Here is a 17174-nt window from a genome sequence, read left to right on the forward strand (position 1 = left end):
CCAGAGTTGTTTTTAATGCTGCGTTTCATCACTTCAAATTGTCATTTTTCTGGGGCACTTGTTGCCCATCAGGTCCATCCTGAGCGGGCTCAAAGTCCTTGCCTGCTTGGGTAAAGCCCTTTGGAGAAACTGCTTTTGCAACGCCTATTGAAACCAGATGAGTAAGTTACCTTCGTGTATTTACTTTGACTCAGCTGCAGTGTGTGGAAAGAACAGGATGTGTGTCTAGCATACAGCCCTGCTAAACAACAAAATGATGTCTTTTGATCACTTCTTGATCTTTTCTCTCTCTTTTTTTTTTTTTTTTCCCAGTCTTTTTGCTTGATGGTGCCTTTAAGTTGTGAGAGGAGGCTGTGAGGAAACACACCCAAGCAAAGAGCAAAAACTAATCTTTGCATTATCACTATGTGATAGGGAATTTGCTGGAAGCATACTTCTTTTTTCTTTTTTCTTTTTTTTTCTAGGTGTGCATACAATATTCTTCCCTTTAAATTGTATTGTTGCCCACTGATGCCTCACTTGTGGAAGTCCCATCAAGTCTGGTACTCACTAGAGTAGAATTGACCCCTAATTTCACTTTTTATGTTAATTTAAATATTTTTATTCTCTTGAATCTGAAAGAACGCATGTGTTTGCATATATACATCTTCATGTATGCATATTCCCATGTATATGTGACTATAAATATAAAAGAGCATGTTTGTATTTTTCTGTATGTCTTTGTTTCTTTTCTTTTTTTTTTTTTTTTTCCTATTTAAACGATTTAGTCTGAATGATGTATGTGGAAGCAGGATTAGGATTGTACGGTATGCTGATACTGTTTACCTGCTTGGTGTTTTTTTAAATACCACATGTATGATATAAAGTTCATGCCACTTGCTTTGTAAAAACAAGGTAGTTTAAGATGTGAAGCAACTCAAAATGATAAAAATAAAATTGACTTGAGTTGGCCAGCTTAATCAGTCCCCGGAGGTTTCACATACAGAAGATTGCTGGAGGCATTCTGAATACTTTGCTAAATGCAGGTGCTTAGGAGAAACTGAATGATTTGAGCTTCTGGTGTTAAAGTAGGAGGAGCATGTTGTTCTGTAGGGTTGTATTGGATTACACTGGTAAGGAAATAGGACTTCCAGTTTGTGTGAGATTAGGTAGCAAAAAAATCTCTGTTCCTCTTTGCATTTTTGACTTGGCAGAATGTGTCATGTTTGAATGCCTTGGCTTGTCATGATGTAATTCAGGAAATGACACTGTCCTTTTTCTGCAGTACTTTCTCCGTAGCATGTGGAGATAAGAACTGGTACGCTCTGTTAAGCAGTGAGTATGGAAGTGCTCCACTAACCAGTCCCTGAAGTGTTTTGAAGGAGAATACTTCCTCAGTGCTGAAATCTTTCGGGAGCTTCAGAAGAAGACAGAAGAATACAAGGAAATTGCTAAGATTCCTCCACGTATGAGGAGGGCATATGGGAAGTGTCTGGGTATAGAATGGAAAGGCTCAGTGGGATCGAGTGCACCCTCAGCAGGTTTGCTGATGGCAACAAGCAGTGTGGTGCAGTCGACACGTTGGAAGGAAGGGATGCCATCCAGGAGGACCTGGACAGGCCTGAGAGGTGGGCCTGTGTGAACCTCATGAGGTTCAACAAGGTGATGTTCAAGGTCCTGCATCTGGGCCAGGGCAATCCCAAACACAAATACAGGCTGGGCGGAAATGACTGAGAGCCCTGAGGAGAAAGACTTGGGGGTGCTGGTTGTTGAGAAGCTAGACACGAGCCAACAACTCGTGCTTGCAGCCCAGAAAGCCAACCACATCTTGGGCTGCACCAGAAACAGCGTGGCCAACAGGGTAAGGGAGGGGATTTTTGCCCTCTGCTCTGCCCTTGTGAGACCCCACCTGGAGTGCTGTGCTCAGTGCTGGGGCCCCCAGCACAAAAAGGACATGGAAGTGTTAGAATGAGTCCAGAGGAGGGCCATGGGAATGGTCAGAGGGCTGGAGCACCTCTCCTGTGGAGACAGGCTGAAGGAGATGGGGTTGTTCAGCCTGGAAAAGAGAAGGCTCTGGGGAGGCCCTGCAGTGGCCTGGCAGTACCTAAAGGGGCCTACAGGAAAGCTGGAGGGGGACTCTGTGTCACGGGGTGCAGTGATAGGGCAAGGAGTGATGGCTTTAAGCTGAGAGGTAGTAGGTTTAGATTAGGTATTAGGAAGAAATTATTTAACAGGGTGGTGAGGGAGTGGACCAGGTTGCCTAGAGAATGCCCCATCCCTGGAGGTGTCCCTGACCAGGTTGGATGAGGCCCTGGGCAACCTGATGTAGTGGGTGGCATGCCTGCCTGTGGCAGGGGGATTGGAACTGGACAGTCTATAAGGTCCCTTCCAACCCAAACCATTTTATGTCTCTCTGATTCTAGCCCTCTCTGAGACTGTTGGTCTTCTTTCTTTCAGGATCGAAAATACCTCTTGTGAGATGACAGATTTTCTTCAGAGCTTACTTAAGATGCCAAAGTGTAAATCATTACAAAAACAAATTTGCAGGGGAAAGTGCTTAGAGTTAGCATTCCTGGACTGTATCTGCTACAAAAATAGCCTTCAAATGTGAAGCAAAGGTGTGAGTTGAGTAGCACGACCTAAGAAAAACAGCTTGTTCATGTTATCCACTTCTGAAAACAGTGTTGATGTGGAGGAAAGGAACGGGGTTCCTTTTCAGGCTTCGTGGATATTCACAAATATTTAGGGAATTTAATGCTCTCTAGATGCTTCTGCAAGCTGATGCAGAAATTCTGGGAGGCAACAGAGGCCATTGCAGGTACTGGTGCTGTAGTACCATACTGGGATCGTTGTTGCTGGCCTAAATGCATGAGTTGTGTGCAGCACATCTCCACCCACTCCTGAGGATCTGTCATTGGTGTCAACAACAGCCCTTCAGAAAGTAATTACGACACTTTATCACAGAAGGGGATGGAGTTACAGCTTGAGGAAATGGCACTCACAGTTATGTTTGACACCTGGATCGTGGGGACTTAACTGTGCCAATAGCAGATGCTGATTGAGAAACCAAGTGGATGACCCAAAGTTAGCGGAGGAAGAGAGGCACAACCTTCCAGAAAAGTGAAATATTGGATACCCTGTGGGAGGCACAGGGAGGGAATATGCTGTTTGTGCCATTGCAGGGAGGAGACAGGCTTTCATTGTAATATAAGTCCTAAGAGCTGTAAGTTTTGAGAAAAGAGCTTTTGAATTGAAACACAGCATCTACTCCTCTTATGGTTTCCTTTTGTTGTTGTGTTTTTTCTCTTGTGTGAAGATGGCTTTCCTGTGTGAACAATACCAAGTGAAGCAATTCTTGCTTTGGTTTCTGTGCCATTGACTGCTTTAACTGTAGTTTCTCTTTTAATGATGATGAAAGTAAGTTAATCACTGCCTCATTTTCCCAGTAGAAGCTGTGTCCATCAGACCTCCCCAGCCAAATCCTTGGTCAGAAATAGGCTGAAGTAGCAGGTAAAAATACTGTAATGTTAAAAATGCTCTTCAAGACAGTTAAGTATCCTCATGTCTATGCTGGTTCAGACCTCCTTTATTCTATCCCTCCTATATTTTCTTCTATCCAAGATAGCTCCTTTTTTGGCAAGTGCCTTGAGGTTTCTTGAAACCACTGTATTTTTCATTCAAGCATTATTCTTCAGTAGGAGCAAGTAGATTATCTTAAAAGTAAGTCCTCCTCCTCTTCCTTCCCCTGAGTCTGGAAGGATAATGGAGATATATCACACTAATTCAGTACCCCAGGGGTAGACTATGAATTTTATTGGTTCGAGAACTGAGCTATTGCATGTTGAAAGATCTGGTGTAGTTGTAGGTGTTGTATATAACATTTTGACATTGCAGGCTTCTGTTCTCCAGTTAGATGTTAATGTTCAGCTTCTATGAATTATATATGAACTTATTCATGTGAAGGAGAGACCGTTCCTTAAATTCAAGATAAGTATAGGCCTCAGTCTCATCAGTGACTCAAGCCAGTGTGGTAGAATTGAAATCACCACTCTTTCTTGACAGGAATCTTTTTAAAATATTTGAAATTTGTAGTAAGATAGGAACGGTGATTCCAAAAAGTGGCACAAAGATTAACAAGTTCGATTTGGGAGCCTTTCTTTAAATAGTGTGTTTTATTTTTTCCTCTGGTCTGCCTTGTATGAATCATTTACCTTTAGTTTCCGGATCATGTCAATACCCTTGTAACAAACAAGCTAAAGAAAGCATTGAGTGTACTTATCCAGCTGGCCCAGGAGCTTGTTTCTTTGGATTTATTTATTTTTAAATTCATGTTTCTAGCTCCGTTTTTCACTTGAGTCCTGTAGTTTTGTACACTTCTGTCTGTGCTGCACTTTGGAAACAGAGCACTACAGGAATGAGAGGTAGGGGTTACCATGGCAACTGCTCTTTTTCTTTCCTCCCTTGTTTTGTTGTGTTTCATGGTGATGTGAAGTGTTGAGATGTGCTAAATAATGTTGAAATTACCGTGTTAAAAGAGCAAGAGCACTTACCTTGGGTTAAAAAATACTAATAATTTGGCCGACATTTAAGCTGTACGTGGTGTTTCTTTTAAAATTATAACTTCAGTGGAGGTAGGTGGGTGCTATTGTAGTTAAGAATAACTGTGTTTTTTATTCTAGTCTCTTCAAATTTTTTTTTTTTTTTTAACTGCATTTTCATGTTCTGTATTCACTTTCTGAAAGGGGCAGTGAAAAGAGCTGCACCTACTAGGGAATCCAGCCCTCCGGCATGCTGGTTGTGTCATTGAGTGGAGGAACTTCTTGTTTTATATGAAATGCTGCTGTTCTTTCCTTAATGCATTCGAAGACTTAGGTGTGTTTTGGAGGGAAATTTTGCTTTCTTTCCTTCAGGGCGCTGAGCAAATTGATTTGGTCTCTGTGTGCGTGCGATATGCGTGCACTGTACCTCCGTACCCCCAGTGATGCACCCTGTGGTCTCAGGACTGCATTAAGACCTTTCCCCATACTGTAACATTCAGAGCATCACCAAATCTTGACGCTTTGTGAGGGATTCCAGGCAATTGTTTCAACACCATCGTTTTCTGACAAAATACCATCATGGCATATGAAGTCCTACTGTGCCTTAAATTCTGTTACAGTTTGCCCCGCTGATTTAACTCAAATTCTTTTTTTTTTAAACCCAAAGATGTGATTTTGTTGTTTCTCCTTTGTGTGAGGAGATGTTTTGGTGTGTGTCTAAACTTGCAAAAGTGTTAACAGGGCTGTTTTTTCTGTGCAGGAGACCTCTGTGTTGTTTACCTGGGTTTTCAGAAGCTAGTTACTGACGTGTGACATTGACACTGCGGTGTGTGAAGTTGTGCACGCTGTGCTGGGCAGGCAACCCGCAGGAGTGATGCAGGGAACTGTGCATGGTATTTGAGGGCTGGAAACTTACAATATTTAGCTCGGTTGCCCAGGCACGACGAAGATTTGGTTGTGAGGATGCTTAGAGCGAATGTCAAATAGTTTTAGTGGAGTTTCCTTAAAACCGAGGGCCGGGGTGGGACCACCTTGTGGTTGGTGTTGTGCTGTTTTGTTCTGAATACTGCCAGCTATAGCTCTTTGTTTTGCCCAGTAACCCCGAGTCAGCTGGAGAAGGATGGTAAACAATTGACAAAGTTTCTCTTTGTAAAGCCTGGATTTGAAAGCAGTAAATTGGAGAAGCTGTTGCAGACAACTGCTGCAGGGTGTTAAGTACCATGTCTTTAGTATTCATGACACTGGTGTGCACGTCCTCCTTGGGACTGGCTGAGTCTCCCTCTGAGCTCTCCTGTTTTTACCTGCTACACGTTTCTCTGCCCCTGCCTTCCCTCTTTGCTTACAGACGCCGCAGAGCTGGCATTTCTCTGCTGTAGCCCTTGTTTTTTTAATCCACAGTTCAGTTAATAGCGTGGGCAGTTGTACACTAGAGGACAAAAGAGGCTTCAGCTTTAGATAAAGCCAGGGAAAAGAGTGTTATTTAAGTGCTTTTCAAGGGGGTTGTCCGTAATGGCAGGTGATGTGTGATTTTCTTCTTATCCCTATGGCATCTTGCTGAAATTCTGAGTTGGCTGTCACCAAAAGATCCCTGCTGTGCCTTCCAGGAGCATGAGGAGGTACACCCCTTCCTTCCCTGCAGGTACAGGACCTCGGGGGGGTTCTGACAGATGCTGATCTGTAGGACCAGGACGTGCTCTAGGTGCTGAGTGTGGTGTCCACACCACTGCACTGGGCTCAAGGCCTTTGCAGGTTTATGTGAACTCTAAAGTGTATTTACCTTGGGAAGGCAAAGAGGGGAAAGCCGTGCCATTTTTGGCTGGCATCTGGTTTATATGGGCAGCCTTCATCCTCTAGCCTGTATGGAAGCTACTGGAGTGCTTAATTGTTGTCCCTCAGACAGGCAGATGCCCGTGGTTCGGAGCCTGAGAATGGGAGGCTGTGGTTCCTCTTTGTTGGGCTGGGAGGTACAGCCACCCCAGAGGCCTGTTGGTGTGGCATCGCGGGTGTCAATTCCCATGCAAGAGCCACTTCAGTGGAAAAATGAATTCACTGGACGGAAGGGGAGGAACTGCATCCCTCCAGGCTCCCTGTACAACTCCACGTTGTGAACAGGATGCCTCCTCCTCTGAGGATCTTCTGGGGAAACTGTCTAGAGGTTAATTTGCCAAGTTCTCTCCCAGTGCTGGAAAACTTATTGGAAAATTGCCCTCTTGGAAATTTCTTGTTTTCTAGCAGTGAGCCAGCATCTTGTCCCAAGACACCATGGTCCTGTCTGTGGGCTAAAACTGAAGGAAAAGGAAGGTGTTGATGTGTTCTGGGTGTAAATGTGAGTTAAGCACTAGCCATCTGTCGAAGGAAGAAAAAAATCTCGTAATGCCAGGGACTTGTTCTAAGCAGAAACCACGTGCCTTTGAAATCCTGTGCCCAAATTATTTCAGAGGTGGGAAGTCTGTCCCAGCTTTCTGTTGAGAGGAGAAAGTAAAGTATATACAAAACTTACCTTTTTTGTTTATTGAGGCCTGTACTCAGCCAGACTGTATTGTCACTGGACATATCTTACAGCATGGAAGGAGAGGACCTCACCGTGTTGGCTGAAGACTTTCTTCTTGTTATATGTAGGGTGTCTAGGACTTCTGCTGGATGTGGGTATGACCTGGGGACAGCCTCTTGACCAGGTAGAAATGGCACTTTTACCATGGTGGTACAGCCTGCTTGTGCCACTGTTTCTTGCTCCCAAAGTGCAAAACCCTGGTGGAGCAAAACGCCGAGCGTGGGTGGCTTCGTTGCCCCTGCAGCTGCAGGTGCCCTGGCTTTGCCTGCACAGCAGGGTTTGGGGAGCCTGCTCTGGGTGAAGACAGGGGATGGAGGACGGTGAGGGTGCTTTTCTGACAGGTGAGGACCTGTTCATTTGTCAGTTCAGGGCTTACCATGCCAGGGAGGACGGAGAAACAAAATGAGGCTTGTTGTTGACCCTGGACTATTCGCAGCCTGCTGATGAGAGAAAGAGAGAGGTCCTTGGTGCAGCACAGGGGCTCTGTAAGGTTGCCACAAGTCAATCAGGCCTACGTAACCAAATCAGTGCTTTCATGATTGACAGTCCAAGTATATCACTGAATTCATTTGACTCTGCCTCGTTATTCAGTGGCTTGTCTTGTTTTCACTTGACTGGTTTCTATGTTGTTTCCTAACAGTGACATCTGAAATACAAATGAATAGGGATTCGAGTGCGCTGCCTTGAAATTACAGAGCTCAGATGTTTTGAAAACATTTCTTTTGGGTATCTGTACCTATATATAGAGCTTGCTGTCATGCAGGCAGTTTTGGAAGCGTAAAATACCACGCTATCCCCACTGTGCAGGGGGAAACTGCGTTATGGTCAGATGGAGCATATCCTTGTAGCTCTTTTTAAAGCAGGGATAAGCATGGATGGTTAGTGAGTAAGACGAGAGTCCCAGAAAGGACCTGGCATGTATGACTGATCAGTAAGACGCTCAGTAAATGATGAGAAAATCTCAACAGGTTTCCAAATCTCAGTGGATTTGCAGAGAAATGGAATCCACAACGTGGTAAAAATGAACTGTAAGACACTGCAGTGAGAGAGGAAGGTGTTTTAACGCCTGACTTCTTAAAGCTTTCAGAGATTTTTCCATCCCTGCCCTGCCATTGTGTGAGGCGTCCTGGGCCGGCCACAGCTTCTGGTGACAGCTTCTCTGGTGACATTTAGCAAGCATTGCACAACAGACTTCTAAACTTATCCTAGGTTATGCCTTGCCTGAGAGAGCACACCAATATCGCACACAGGTCTTCGCGTGTTTCTGCTGAATTGGGAAACAAGCTGGCAAGGAGCATGGCTGCGTCCAGCATTCCTCTCAGTGAATAGTCACAGTATTCAGACTGCCCTGTGGTCACAGTCCTAAACACAAAAGCTAAATGTGTCTGTGTTGGCAAGCTGTTACAATGGAAAAGGAGCTCAAAGCTGTGTAGCAAATGTAAAATTTAGTCCTGCAAGCTTCCTGTGAAAAGAGAACAGTGCTTTCAAGTTACTGATGAAAAGTCCCTCTCATCCATTAGCTTGAGTGCTGCTGTTTGTATAATCTACCTGATAACGATGTGATTTATATTCATTTTAAAAAAAAAGAGAGATTTTAAAAAATGTATTTTTCTCCAATCTGTGAGTGCTTAGCCTCTGGGCATTTCCTCAAAGCTATTGTCTTCTAATTATCAATGGATCTCTTCAGTGAACACAAAGGCAGTCCTGCTGAGCAAAACAGCCTGCTCGCAGGACCAAGGACAACTGCAGGGGTGAGCGAAAAGGCCCCTACATGGCAGAGACGCGGGAAGCTTAGCTTGTGTTTTGGCCTGTGTCACATCATGAGCATGCTCTGGAAGAGCAGGAGGGGAGGAGGAAATAACCTTCCCAATTCTGACCAAAATAAAACTGTTTTGATTGTGTTAGGGTGACTTGGCCTGAGTTGTCTTGGTGCTCACATGCCCTTTAAGTCCCACTGATTCATTGTTTGGAAAGTAGAGACTGTTTGAGTTGGCTTGCACAACAGCTTTGAAGCTCTGGTTTGCTCCACGGCGTTGCTAGATTCCTTGTTTGTTTGTGCTCCGTCCATCTACAGGCAGTTGCACTTCCTCCTCCCAGCCTTCAAGTACACAGCAGCAGCAACACCTTCTGCGCAGAACATCCTTGCCATTGTGTGCCTGTGTATTTTTATTGAACTGATCTGAACAAGCTGACTTCCATTTTCGGCTACTCTGGACCCGTCTTTCTTCCCCAGCTGCTCCAAACAGCCTCTTCAGAAACCACTGCTACTGTGCTGAGACGTGGAGCCCTGCAGGGCTGGAGCAAAAGCTACACCATCTTACAAATGCTGACAAATAGAAGTGTTGTTTTGGAAACCTTTCCAGGTCCTGAGTTGAAATAGTTTGGTTTAGTGATCCGCCAGAAGTCCAGGGGGCCCTTCTGTGTTTTAGGGTCAAGTTGGGGAAAGTGGCTGAACTGAATAAACACTTGCTGTCTTTTTTTTTTTTCTTTCTTTCTTGAATTCTAGCAGTGATAGCAAGTGTTCTTAATAACAGAGATGTTTTTCAACTTGCTGAGCACTGTCTTTTTTCTTCTGGGAGGGGAGAGGTAAGAAATAACCACCTGAAAGACAAGATAAGATTTGCCACTTTGTGTTTTCTGCTCTGCTTTCTGTTCCACTGTCAGTACATGCCCAAAATAAGCCCCTTTGAAGGTTGAAATAACCACCACCACCTTGCCTTGCTGTCCTAGCTAGCTGTAAAAACAGTTGCAAAGAGAAAGGAAGATACATGGGTCTTCATGGTTGTAGCAAACAGGGCAAGAAATGCTAGACATACCTTTTAATGAGGGAGATTCAGCTTTTGCACATCAAGCACTGGGCTCCTAACAGCAAGGGCTTGGAAGGATACAGGGTGAGGCTGTGGATTGTCTCTCCTGGGTGGATTTCTGGAGCATGTTTGGCTGATGCCTGTCAGGAATGCAAGATTAGCTGAGCTCTTGAGGCCATTTGCTGCCTGGATTTCTGTAAAAATTAATGTATTACCTACATAATTTCATTACAGTTAACTCTGGAACGTACTGAGGTTCATGCCCAAAATAGTACATACTTCTGCAAAAAAACAATTTTGAGCAATGTAGGTATGTGCTACAGAAATAAAACGCTGTTTAAACCATAGCCTGGATGTTTGAAACCAACTGGGGCAGACTTGTTACTGCTCTTCTGCCTTTCTTCATGAGCTGGGTTTCAGTTTGCAGCTCTGAGAAGAGGATTTAAATCCTAATGCTTCCATCATCCTTTGTGTTCAGGAACGTCCTCGACTCTTCCTTCCTGAGTAGGTGCCTTTTTTGGGAGAAAACCATGTAAGACCTCTACATTCCCACAGGGATTTGTTTTGATAAATGCCAAGATTCTTCTGTTAATCACAGAATTTGTAGCGTTCTCAGAGTGGAGCTGGCGAACGTTTCATAATTCTGAAGAACTCCTCGTAGTTCTGTCTTTGGGGAGAGGAAATGCCTGTAGCCGGAGAGTAGGTTGCAGTGTTGGCTTGATGCAGCACAGGCAAATTCAAGTACTCCCTCTTGCTCTGCGTTGTTGATGCCTTATTTAAGTTGCTGATGTACAGAGCAAAGATTTGTAATAATTATGTCTAGTTAAGAGGAATATTTACGTTGCTAGAAGTACTGATGGATATCTCTTCTCACCAGTAACGTTGACAGGAAGCCTGACAATGTAGCTGAGGGTATAATTTACCTCTCATTCATTCTTTGTCTTGATGAAAATGAGATGTATGCTACGTGTTCTAATTTATAATCTGCTGTATTGACTTGAAGGAAAAGAATCTTGGCTTATGCGAGTTGTTGTGCTTCAGTGAGCTTCAGGGAGTCACGCTGATTTATTTACAGCATATGAGAGTGACCCTAGCTCTTCAGGCTGTGTTAGGTGTACTTTCTCTGAAAGCCTGCTCCACTCTTAACATTAGTGCTCTCTACTGCGGTTAATGAAAATGAAAAATACTGAAATTATTGAAAAAGAATCAAAAAATTTCCCCCGCTGGAGTAAATTACCTCTTTGGAGGAAATGGCACGAGCGCTCATTCTTTCTGTAGTACCTGCTGCATTTAAAACATTTCCTGTGAAGCAGAGGGCTTGAAACTGAACCGCATATTCTTCGTGCTGCCGAGAGACTGCTGCTTGACTCGATGCCTCGGAGAGGTGAGTCTGCAGGGCCGCGTGCGTGGCAGCGTGGAAGGGAAGATGCACACACGCTGCCTTTCCAGGGAGTCCACCCAGCCCCAAGCAGCAGCAGACCCGTATTCGTGGTGCCCACCGCCGTGGTGTTTGCAGCCTGGAGGCAGGTGCAAGCTCTCATCAAGGTCCTGCTTCTTGTCAGCTGACTTTGCTTGGCAGCAGTGCTGCTGCTGGTAGCTGCTGGGATTTCTTCAGCTGGAAAAGCAAAAAATTTATTGCGGATGAGTTTTGTCTGATGCATAGAAAGCCTTAACGAGCTGAAGGTTGTGGCACGAAGGAGGAGAAAGAGTCCTGGGTTGCGGTGTGTTATGATAAAGAGAGGAAGTGCAGTAAGGTTAGAGATGGGGAAAACATAATTGTACAACCTGCATCTAATACAGGAAGCTATTTCTAAATGTGCTCAGTTTTTAAGATGAATACATTCAAATTTAAGCCTAAAACTGCTGTGTATTCCAATTCAAGGCAGTAGGAGTACTTCTAAAGTTGCACTTCAGATACTCATTGAGGATTTCACCTCTATTTCCCCATCTACTGCTTCATCTTTTTTACAGATGACCCTTTCAGGATGATGTATGTTTGGAGAGCTATCATCTGTAACACTTGCAGGCAACCGGTGTCGGGTAAAAGCTGCACAAAATTTAATCTAGTAGAACCACCCTTTTTTTTTTTTTTCGTCCTGCGGTTTCCATACATTCAAGGAAATGCTGGCAATGCTCCCCTGCCTACCCAAAGGGTGGTCTGGTGCCAGAGTCAGTTGTTGGCTGTAACCACAACCTTTTATTTGTTGTTTTTTTCCGAACGTTTTACCAGCAGATAGATGTAGCCACGGCTAGCGAACATGGAAAGGACCTGCCTGGAACTGAAAGTTGGCATTCACCACATGTGAAATGCTGAAATAAAACCAGACTGAGGGCAGGCCTGCTTTTGAGCAGCAGACAGAAGCGATAAAGGGAAGCAATGAACTTGGACAAGGCTGCAGGTGGGATCTGGGCTGTGGTGCCTTGGTAGAGATGTGGATGTGGATGCTGCTCCAGATGCCTACCACCCCCTCTGAAAGGGCAGTAGTGAGCTGAGAGTTTAAAAGGGACGGTGGCTGCTGAGGACTGCAGGGGAATCTTTGTTTTGAGTGATTTAATTTCAGTCCACCGTCGTATTGCCAGGGGCTGATGAATGTAAGGTGGAGTGCTTGAAGGTGACACGCACAAATGCCTATGTAGCCTTTTAGTTTTTTTTTTAGAGAAATGCAGAGAGTTTTCATTTGTGCTCTCCTTTCACATGTCAGGCAATCCTGTCCTGTAAACCCTCTGAGACAGGGATTTCTTCCAAGTCTTAAATTTAACAAGATGCCCCAGTGAATTATTGCTTTTCATTTAGTTTTATTTATATTCACATTAATGAGTTGAGTATGTGCTTTAATGTGTTGCTCTTATGTTTTTCCAGAAATGAAAAACTTAATGTACACTGATAGCTGGGAAAACAATTCTGAGTTACTAGTCCATTTGTGGCTGAGCTAATGTTTGTTTTAAAAACAAACAAACAAACAAAAAAAGCCATTTAGTCAACTGGGTCGTTCAGCGATCGCTAACTGTAGTTAAAAGGTTAGAAGAAACTCTGGCAGGTGCTTGCTGAGAGTGGCAATTTGTGCAGGTGAGCACAGTGCGAGCTAGTGAGCTCTGGCGTTCATGCAGAACTGAACAAAATTGCTATCTGCCAACTCACCCAGGCAATACTGAGAGGTCGTGTTGTCTCTTCACGATAGGAGATGATATTTTCCCAGTGCTGTCCATGCGACAGAGATGTTGTGGTGTTTCTTGTGAATTTCTGGAGCTTGCTGCAGGTCTCCTGCGCATGCAGGGTGTGCATGGAGAGAGCTCCCTGCAGCACGAAGAGGATCAGATCGCGCAGACAGCAAGAGGGGATTGCTGGGAGGAGGAGAGAGCGTGGTTGCTGCTTGTGATGCTGGTGCACCTGAATTGTGGGGTGTATGGACCAGAGGCAGAGGAGGATGTCAGGATGAGCGCAGGTGGCAATCTGGGAAATATTTAGGTAGGCCCTGCTCCGGGAAAGCATTGGAGGGTGTGTTTGGAGGAAGAACTGCAGTTTTGTTAAGCTCAAACTGTGTGCCCACTGAAATGAGATGGATGCTCCTGGGTTACGAACACACATGTCGGTAGGTCCAGAGTGAGTCTTGTGTTAAGTCTGTCACACTTCGAGGAGAGGGGCAAACCTGCTTTGGTCTTTGTATTGGCATTCCTTGGTCCTCCTTGGAGAGCAATTTGGTAGCTCTACTTTTAGAGCTACAAGTGCTAAATGTGCTTGTGTTGGCCCCTGTGGGACAGGGAAACGACACTTAGCTAGGGGTGTCCTCTCTGCTGGACTCAATGCACGTGACGAGCAGTGGAGGCATGAACCTCCTGAAAAACTCGTGGAAACCTTTCATGAAGAACGTTAGAATCTCCTCTTGAGCACTGCTACCTCCTGCGTTTGTCTGCTAACACTTCTTAATTTGATGCTGTGCAAATGCTCCCAACTTTTCCATGAAAATTCTAGGAAATTCAGTACTTTGAATGTTGTCTCTATCTGTGACAACTTCTGGCTTTCCCAAAGTTGCTGCCTTGCATTCTTCTTTAGTACATGTTTCTTCAGCTGAATCATGAGGTGCTGCCTTTATGCAGTGACTTGGGTTGGCTGCGTAAATGGAGAACATCTCAAGGTCCATGCCCAGGGGAGAGAGAAGGCCCACTTCTGTTGGCTGATTTAGAGCATTCTTCTGTGAATTCCCCGAGGTGTTTCTGTAGGGGTTGGTTGACTTGTTATTGAGCACACTTAAAATTTAGGCAGTAGCCACCTGGTCTTGCAGACTTATGTTGTCTGCTGCTTCTTCCAGATCAAAACGTTTGTGGGAGCCATCTACATTGCGTTGCTCTGTTCTTCCCTTTGTGGTCTGACTAGTTGAGAACTAGGAAAATGCAGGAGAAAGCTGCCATTTTAATTAATTTCTTTAGTCACTGAAGTTTCCTCCTTGACTCTCTCTCACCCCTATGTGAAGCTCTTGAGAGCAGCCTGTAGGTGTCTGAAGCTTCATGTTGTCACCTTTTGCAGGCTGGGGACCTAACAACCTCTGTCAGCTTGCTCCTGCCAGCCCCCTGCAGCTAGACAGGTTCAGCTTAAACTTCAGGGACCACCCGCAAAATAGTGAAGAGGCTTCCTAAACGAGTGGTTGGGGCAAATGTTTTCTGGTGGTAGCGTGCGTGGTAAAACCCAGACTGGTGGGAAGTGGGCAGCTAGCTTTTTTCCTGCAGCCTCTTCAGACCTGTCTGCACAGCAGCCAGCTGCCTTCCTGCAAGCCTGAGTGGAAATGTTGTGGAGACCTGAGGGGAGACTCGGTTTCACCTGTCTACGTCCATGTCTACAGCCTACATCTACATCCAATCTAAGTGAATTCATAAGAATTCACCATTCTGGGTCTGTCCTGCTTTTTTGGAGCAGGAGATGCATCTACAATTACTAGATTCTCCTCGGTTTCATCTGTGCTGATGTGCTGTATGCTCCTTCACGTGACATTTACATACGTTGGGTGTCTGCATTTTCAGCTCTGAGAATCTCCTTTATCACCCCTTCGTTGGCTGTTCCTGCTGCTTATCTGCCCCATGGAGTCAGGAATATTATCAGCCATAGAGGTAGATGTAACACCTGATAGCACCAAACAGAAGGCCTCAATCTGCTCTGTTCCTGCTTTGCATTTCATTTCCGTAGTGGTCACTCTGTGTTCAGCCATGGATGGCGAATAGCACAGCAATGACTTGCAGTGGTTTTTTTTTTCCTCCATGACTTCCAGACAGATGAAAAGCAAATGTCAGCCTACCACACATATTAAAAGGAGCGCTTATATGAGTGGGGTCATCTTCCTTTCCATGCCACCGAAAGGAAAGGTTGCTTTCTGTGGGCTGACAGTAAGACACAGAAAGGAGTGGGCCTGCATTTAAATTGTTGTGTTGACACGGGAGAAGGTGGTGTTGTGAAATCACAAGTAAATGAGCTGGAGAAGGGGGAGGAGAAGAAAATGGTCTGCCTGTGATGGCATGAGCACATGCTACCAGTAACAGCAACGTGAGTCCTGCACATGGGCTGCAGATGGGAAGCTTGATGTGGGTTTTCTGCAGTTGCTCATGAAGCTTAGGAAGCGTGCAGCATGCTTCTGAAAACCAGGGACGTGCAAAAACTTCATGTGTACCAAGATCACTGCAACTCGTGAGGGATCTTCTGCCAGAAGCTCTGGAAAGGTGCTTCCACATGAGGGACTGAGGCCAGAGCTTGTACGCTTAAGGCTTCGTGCTTGACCTGGAAGAGAGTAATTCTGAAAGGTGGATGACTCTAAAGCCATACCTGCATGGCGTATTAGTTCGTTGGTGCGAGGTGGTGGGAAAGAGATAAAGAATCCCTTGTTCCCTGTGTGCAAACTAAACCTGTAAACCCACGGCACGGAGCTGTGGAAAATAGCATCCCCATGAAAAACGAGTCATCAAACACTGTCTTGGTCAAAATGCATTTAATAAAGCTTGGGTGAAATCCTAAACCTGATACTGACACAGTAATAAATAAATAAATACATAAATAAAATAATTAATTGCTCTCAACTTTCAAAGCTGCATGTAACTGCTTTTAGTTTTGTCTCTTCATCCATTACGCTCGGTGAGTGTGAATGCTGTCTTCCTATTTATTCCTGTCACATGCACTAGCTTTTAGAAAAAATCCCTTTTAAACACGTCCATCTACTCTGGCAACATCAAAGAGATCTTTTGGACCACAGGCTGCTTAAAATCTCTTCTGAAAAATTAAGAGCTCATTTTGGCACTTAGAGAGAGTGAGTCTAGGGGGGAATGACTTGCTGCTGGCCTGCAATGCATTCAGATAAGCTCTCCTCCTTTATTTTCTATCACCAACATCTTGGTAACAAAACTGGCTGGAGACATATAACAGTCGTGTAGATACCACATCTAGTGGAGAGCAAATGTGATTAAGAAGATGTTTTCCCAACCGTATTTCACTCAATGTGATTATTTTTTGTTGTTGTTTTCTTCTTTCTTTTTTTTTTTTCCACCAAAATGTCCCTTCTTTGTGAAAGACTTGCTTACAGTTCTTTGTTTGATTTCCACAGTTTGCAACTTCATGTCTCATGAAAAGTGCCTCAAGAATGTCAAGATACCTTGTTCATGTATTGCTCCCAGCCTTGTAAGGGTGAGTAAGCACACGCTGTCATGTCTCCTTCATGGCACAACGGCACAGATTTATCGCTAGATAATACGGTGTAGTACAGCTTGTTAATATTAAAATGCTTAAATCAATCGTGTTAGTCATCACTTAAACTTTTATGGCTGCTCAGAGAAAAAAATATACATTTCCTTTGAAACGTCCCTGATATGGGCAGCTGTAGACAGTCTGTCTTCAAAGAGTGGTTATTTGCATTCTTTATATATTACTAGACATTTTTAATTGTGTCATTACCTGGAAGTCTCACAGTAATGGAATGGGGTGACTGATTGAAATCAGTGCTCTCAGGAAACTATACCATGTATCATACTTGAAGAACTCTGACTACCACCATTTTTTTCAGCAGTAATTACACCTTACTGGAAAAATGCTAAAGCTTTTCTGACTAGTGAAGGGGCTGTGTTTGGCTTCTATTGATTACTGCTCTTGAGAATTTGCTTGCTTATTGTGTCCAGAGAATAAAGGTGTTGCATTAAAAGCATAGGACTTAAAAAAATAAGTAAAAAAAATAAAAAAATAAAATAAAATCTAAAGACAGGGCTTCCAACTGATGGTAAGAGTTCAAATGTATGTATTTTGGTTATTAATAAAGTATACTCTCTTCAGAT

The 17174-nt window shown here is 44.2% G+C and overlaps 1 protein-coding gene across 3 annotated transcripts in view; it reads left to right on the forward strand.

Moving 5' to 3' along the window:
• DGKQ (diacylglycerol kinase theta) overlaps positions 1 to 17174 on the forward strand; it is an 89613-nt gene that overhangs the window by 5727 nt on the left and 66712 nt on the right. For all 3 annotated transcript variants that reach the window (XM_032206438.1, XM_032206439.1, XM_032206442.1), the window contains exon 2: positions 16454 to 16533. In XM_032206438.1, coding sequence (XP_032062329.1) covers positions 16454 to 16533 — 80 coding nt within the window. The remainder of the gene's footprint in view (positions 1 to 16453; positions 16534 to 17174) is intronic.

Source organism: Aythya fuligula, chromosome Z (genome assembly GCF_009819795.1).
Source record: "Aythya fuligula isolate bAytFul2 chromosome Z, bAytFul2.pri, whole genome shotgun sequence".
NCBI classification, from domain to species: Eukaryota; Metazoa; Chordata; class Aves; order Anseriformes; family Anatidae; genus Aythya; species Aythya fuligula.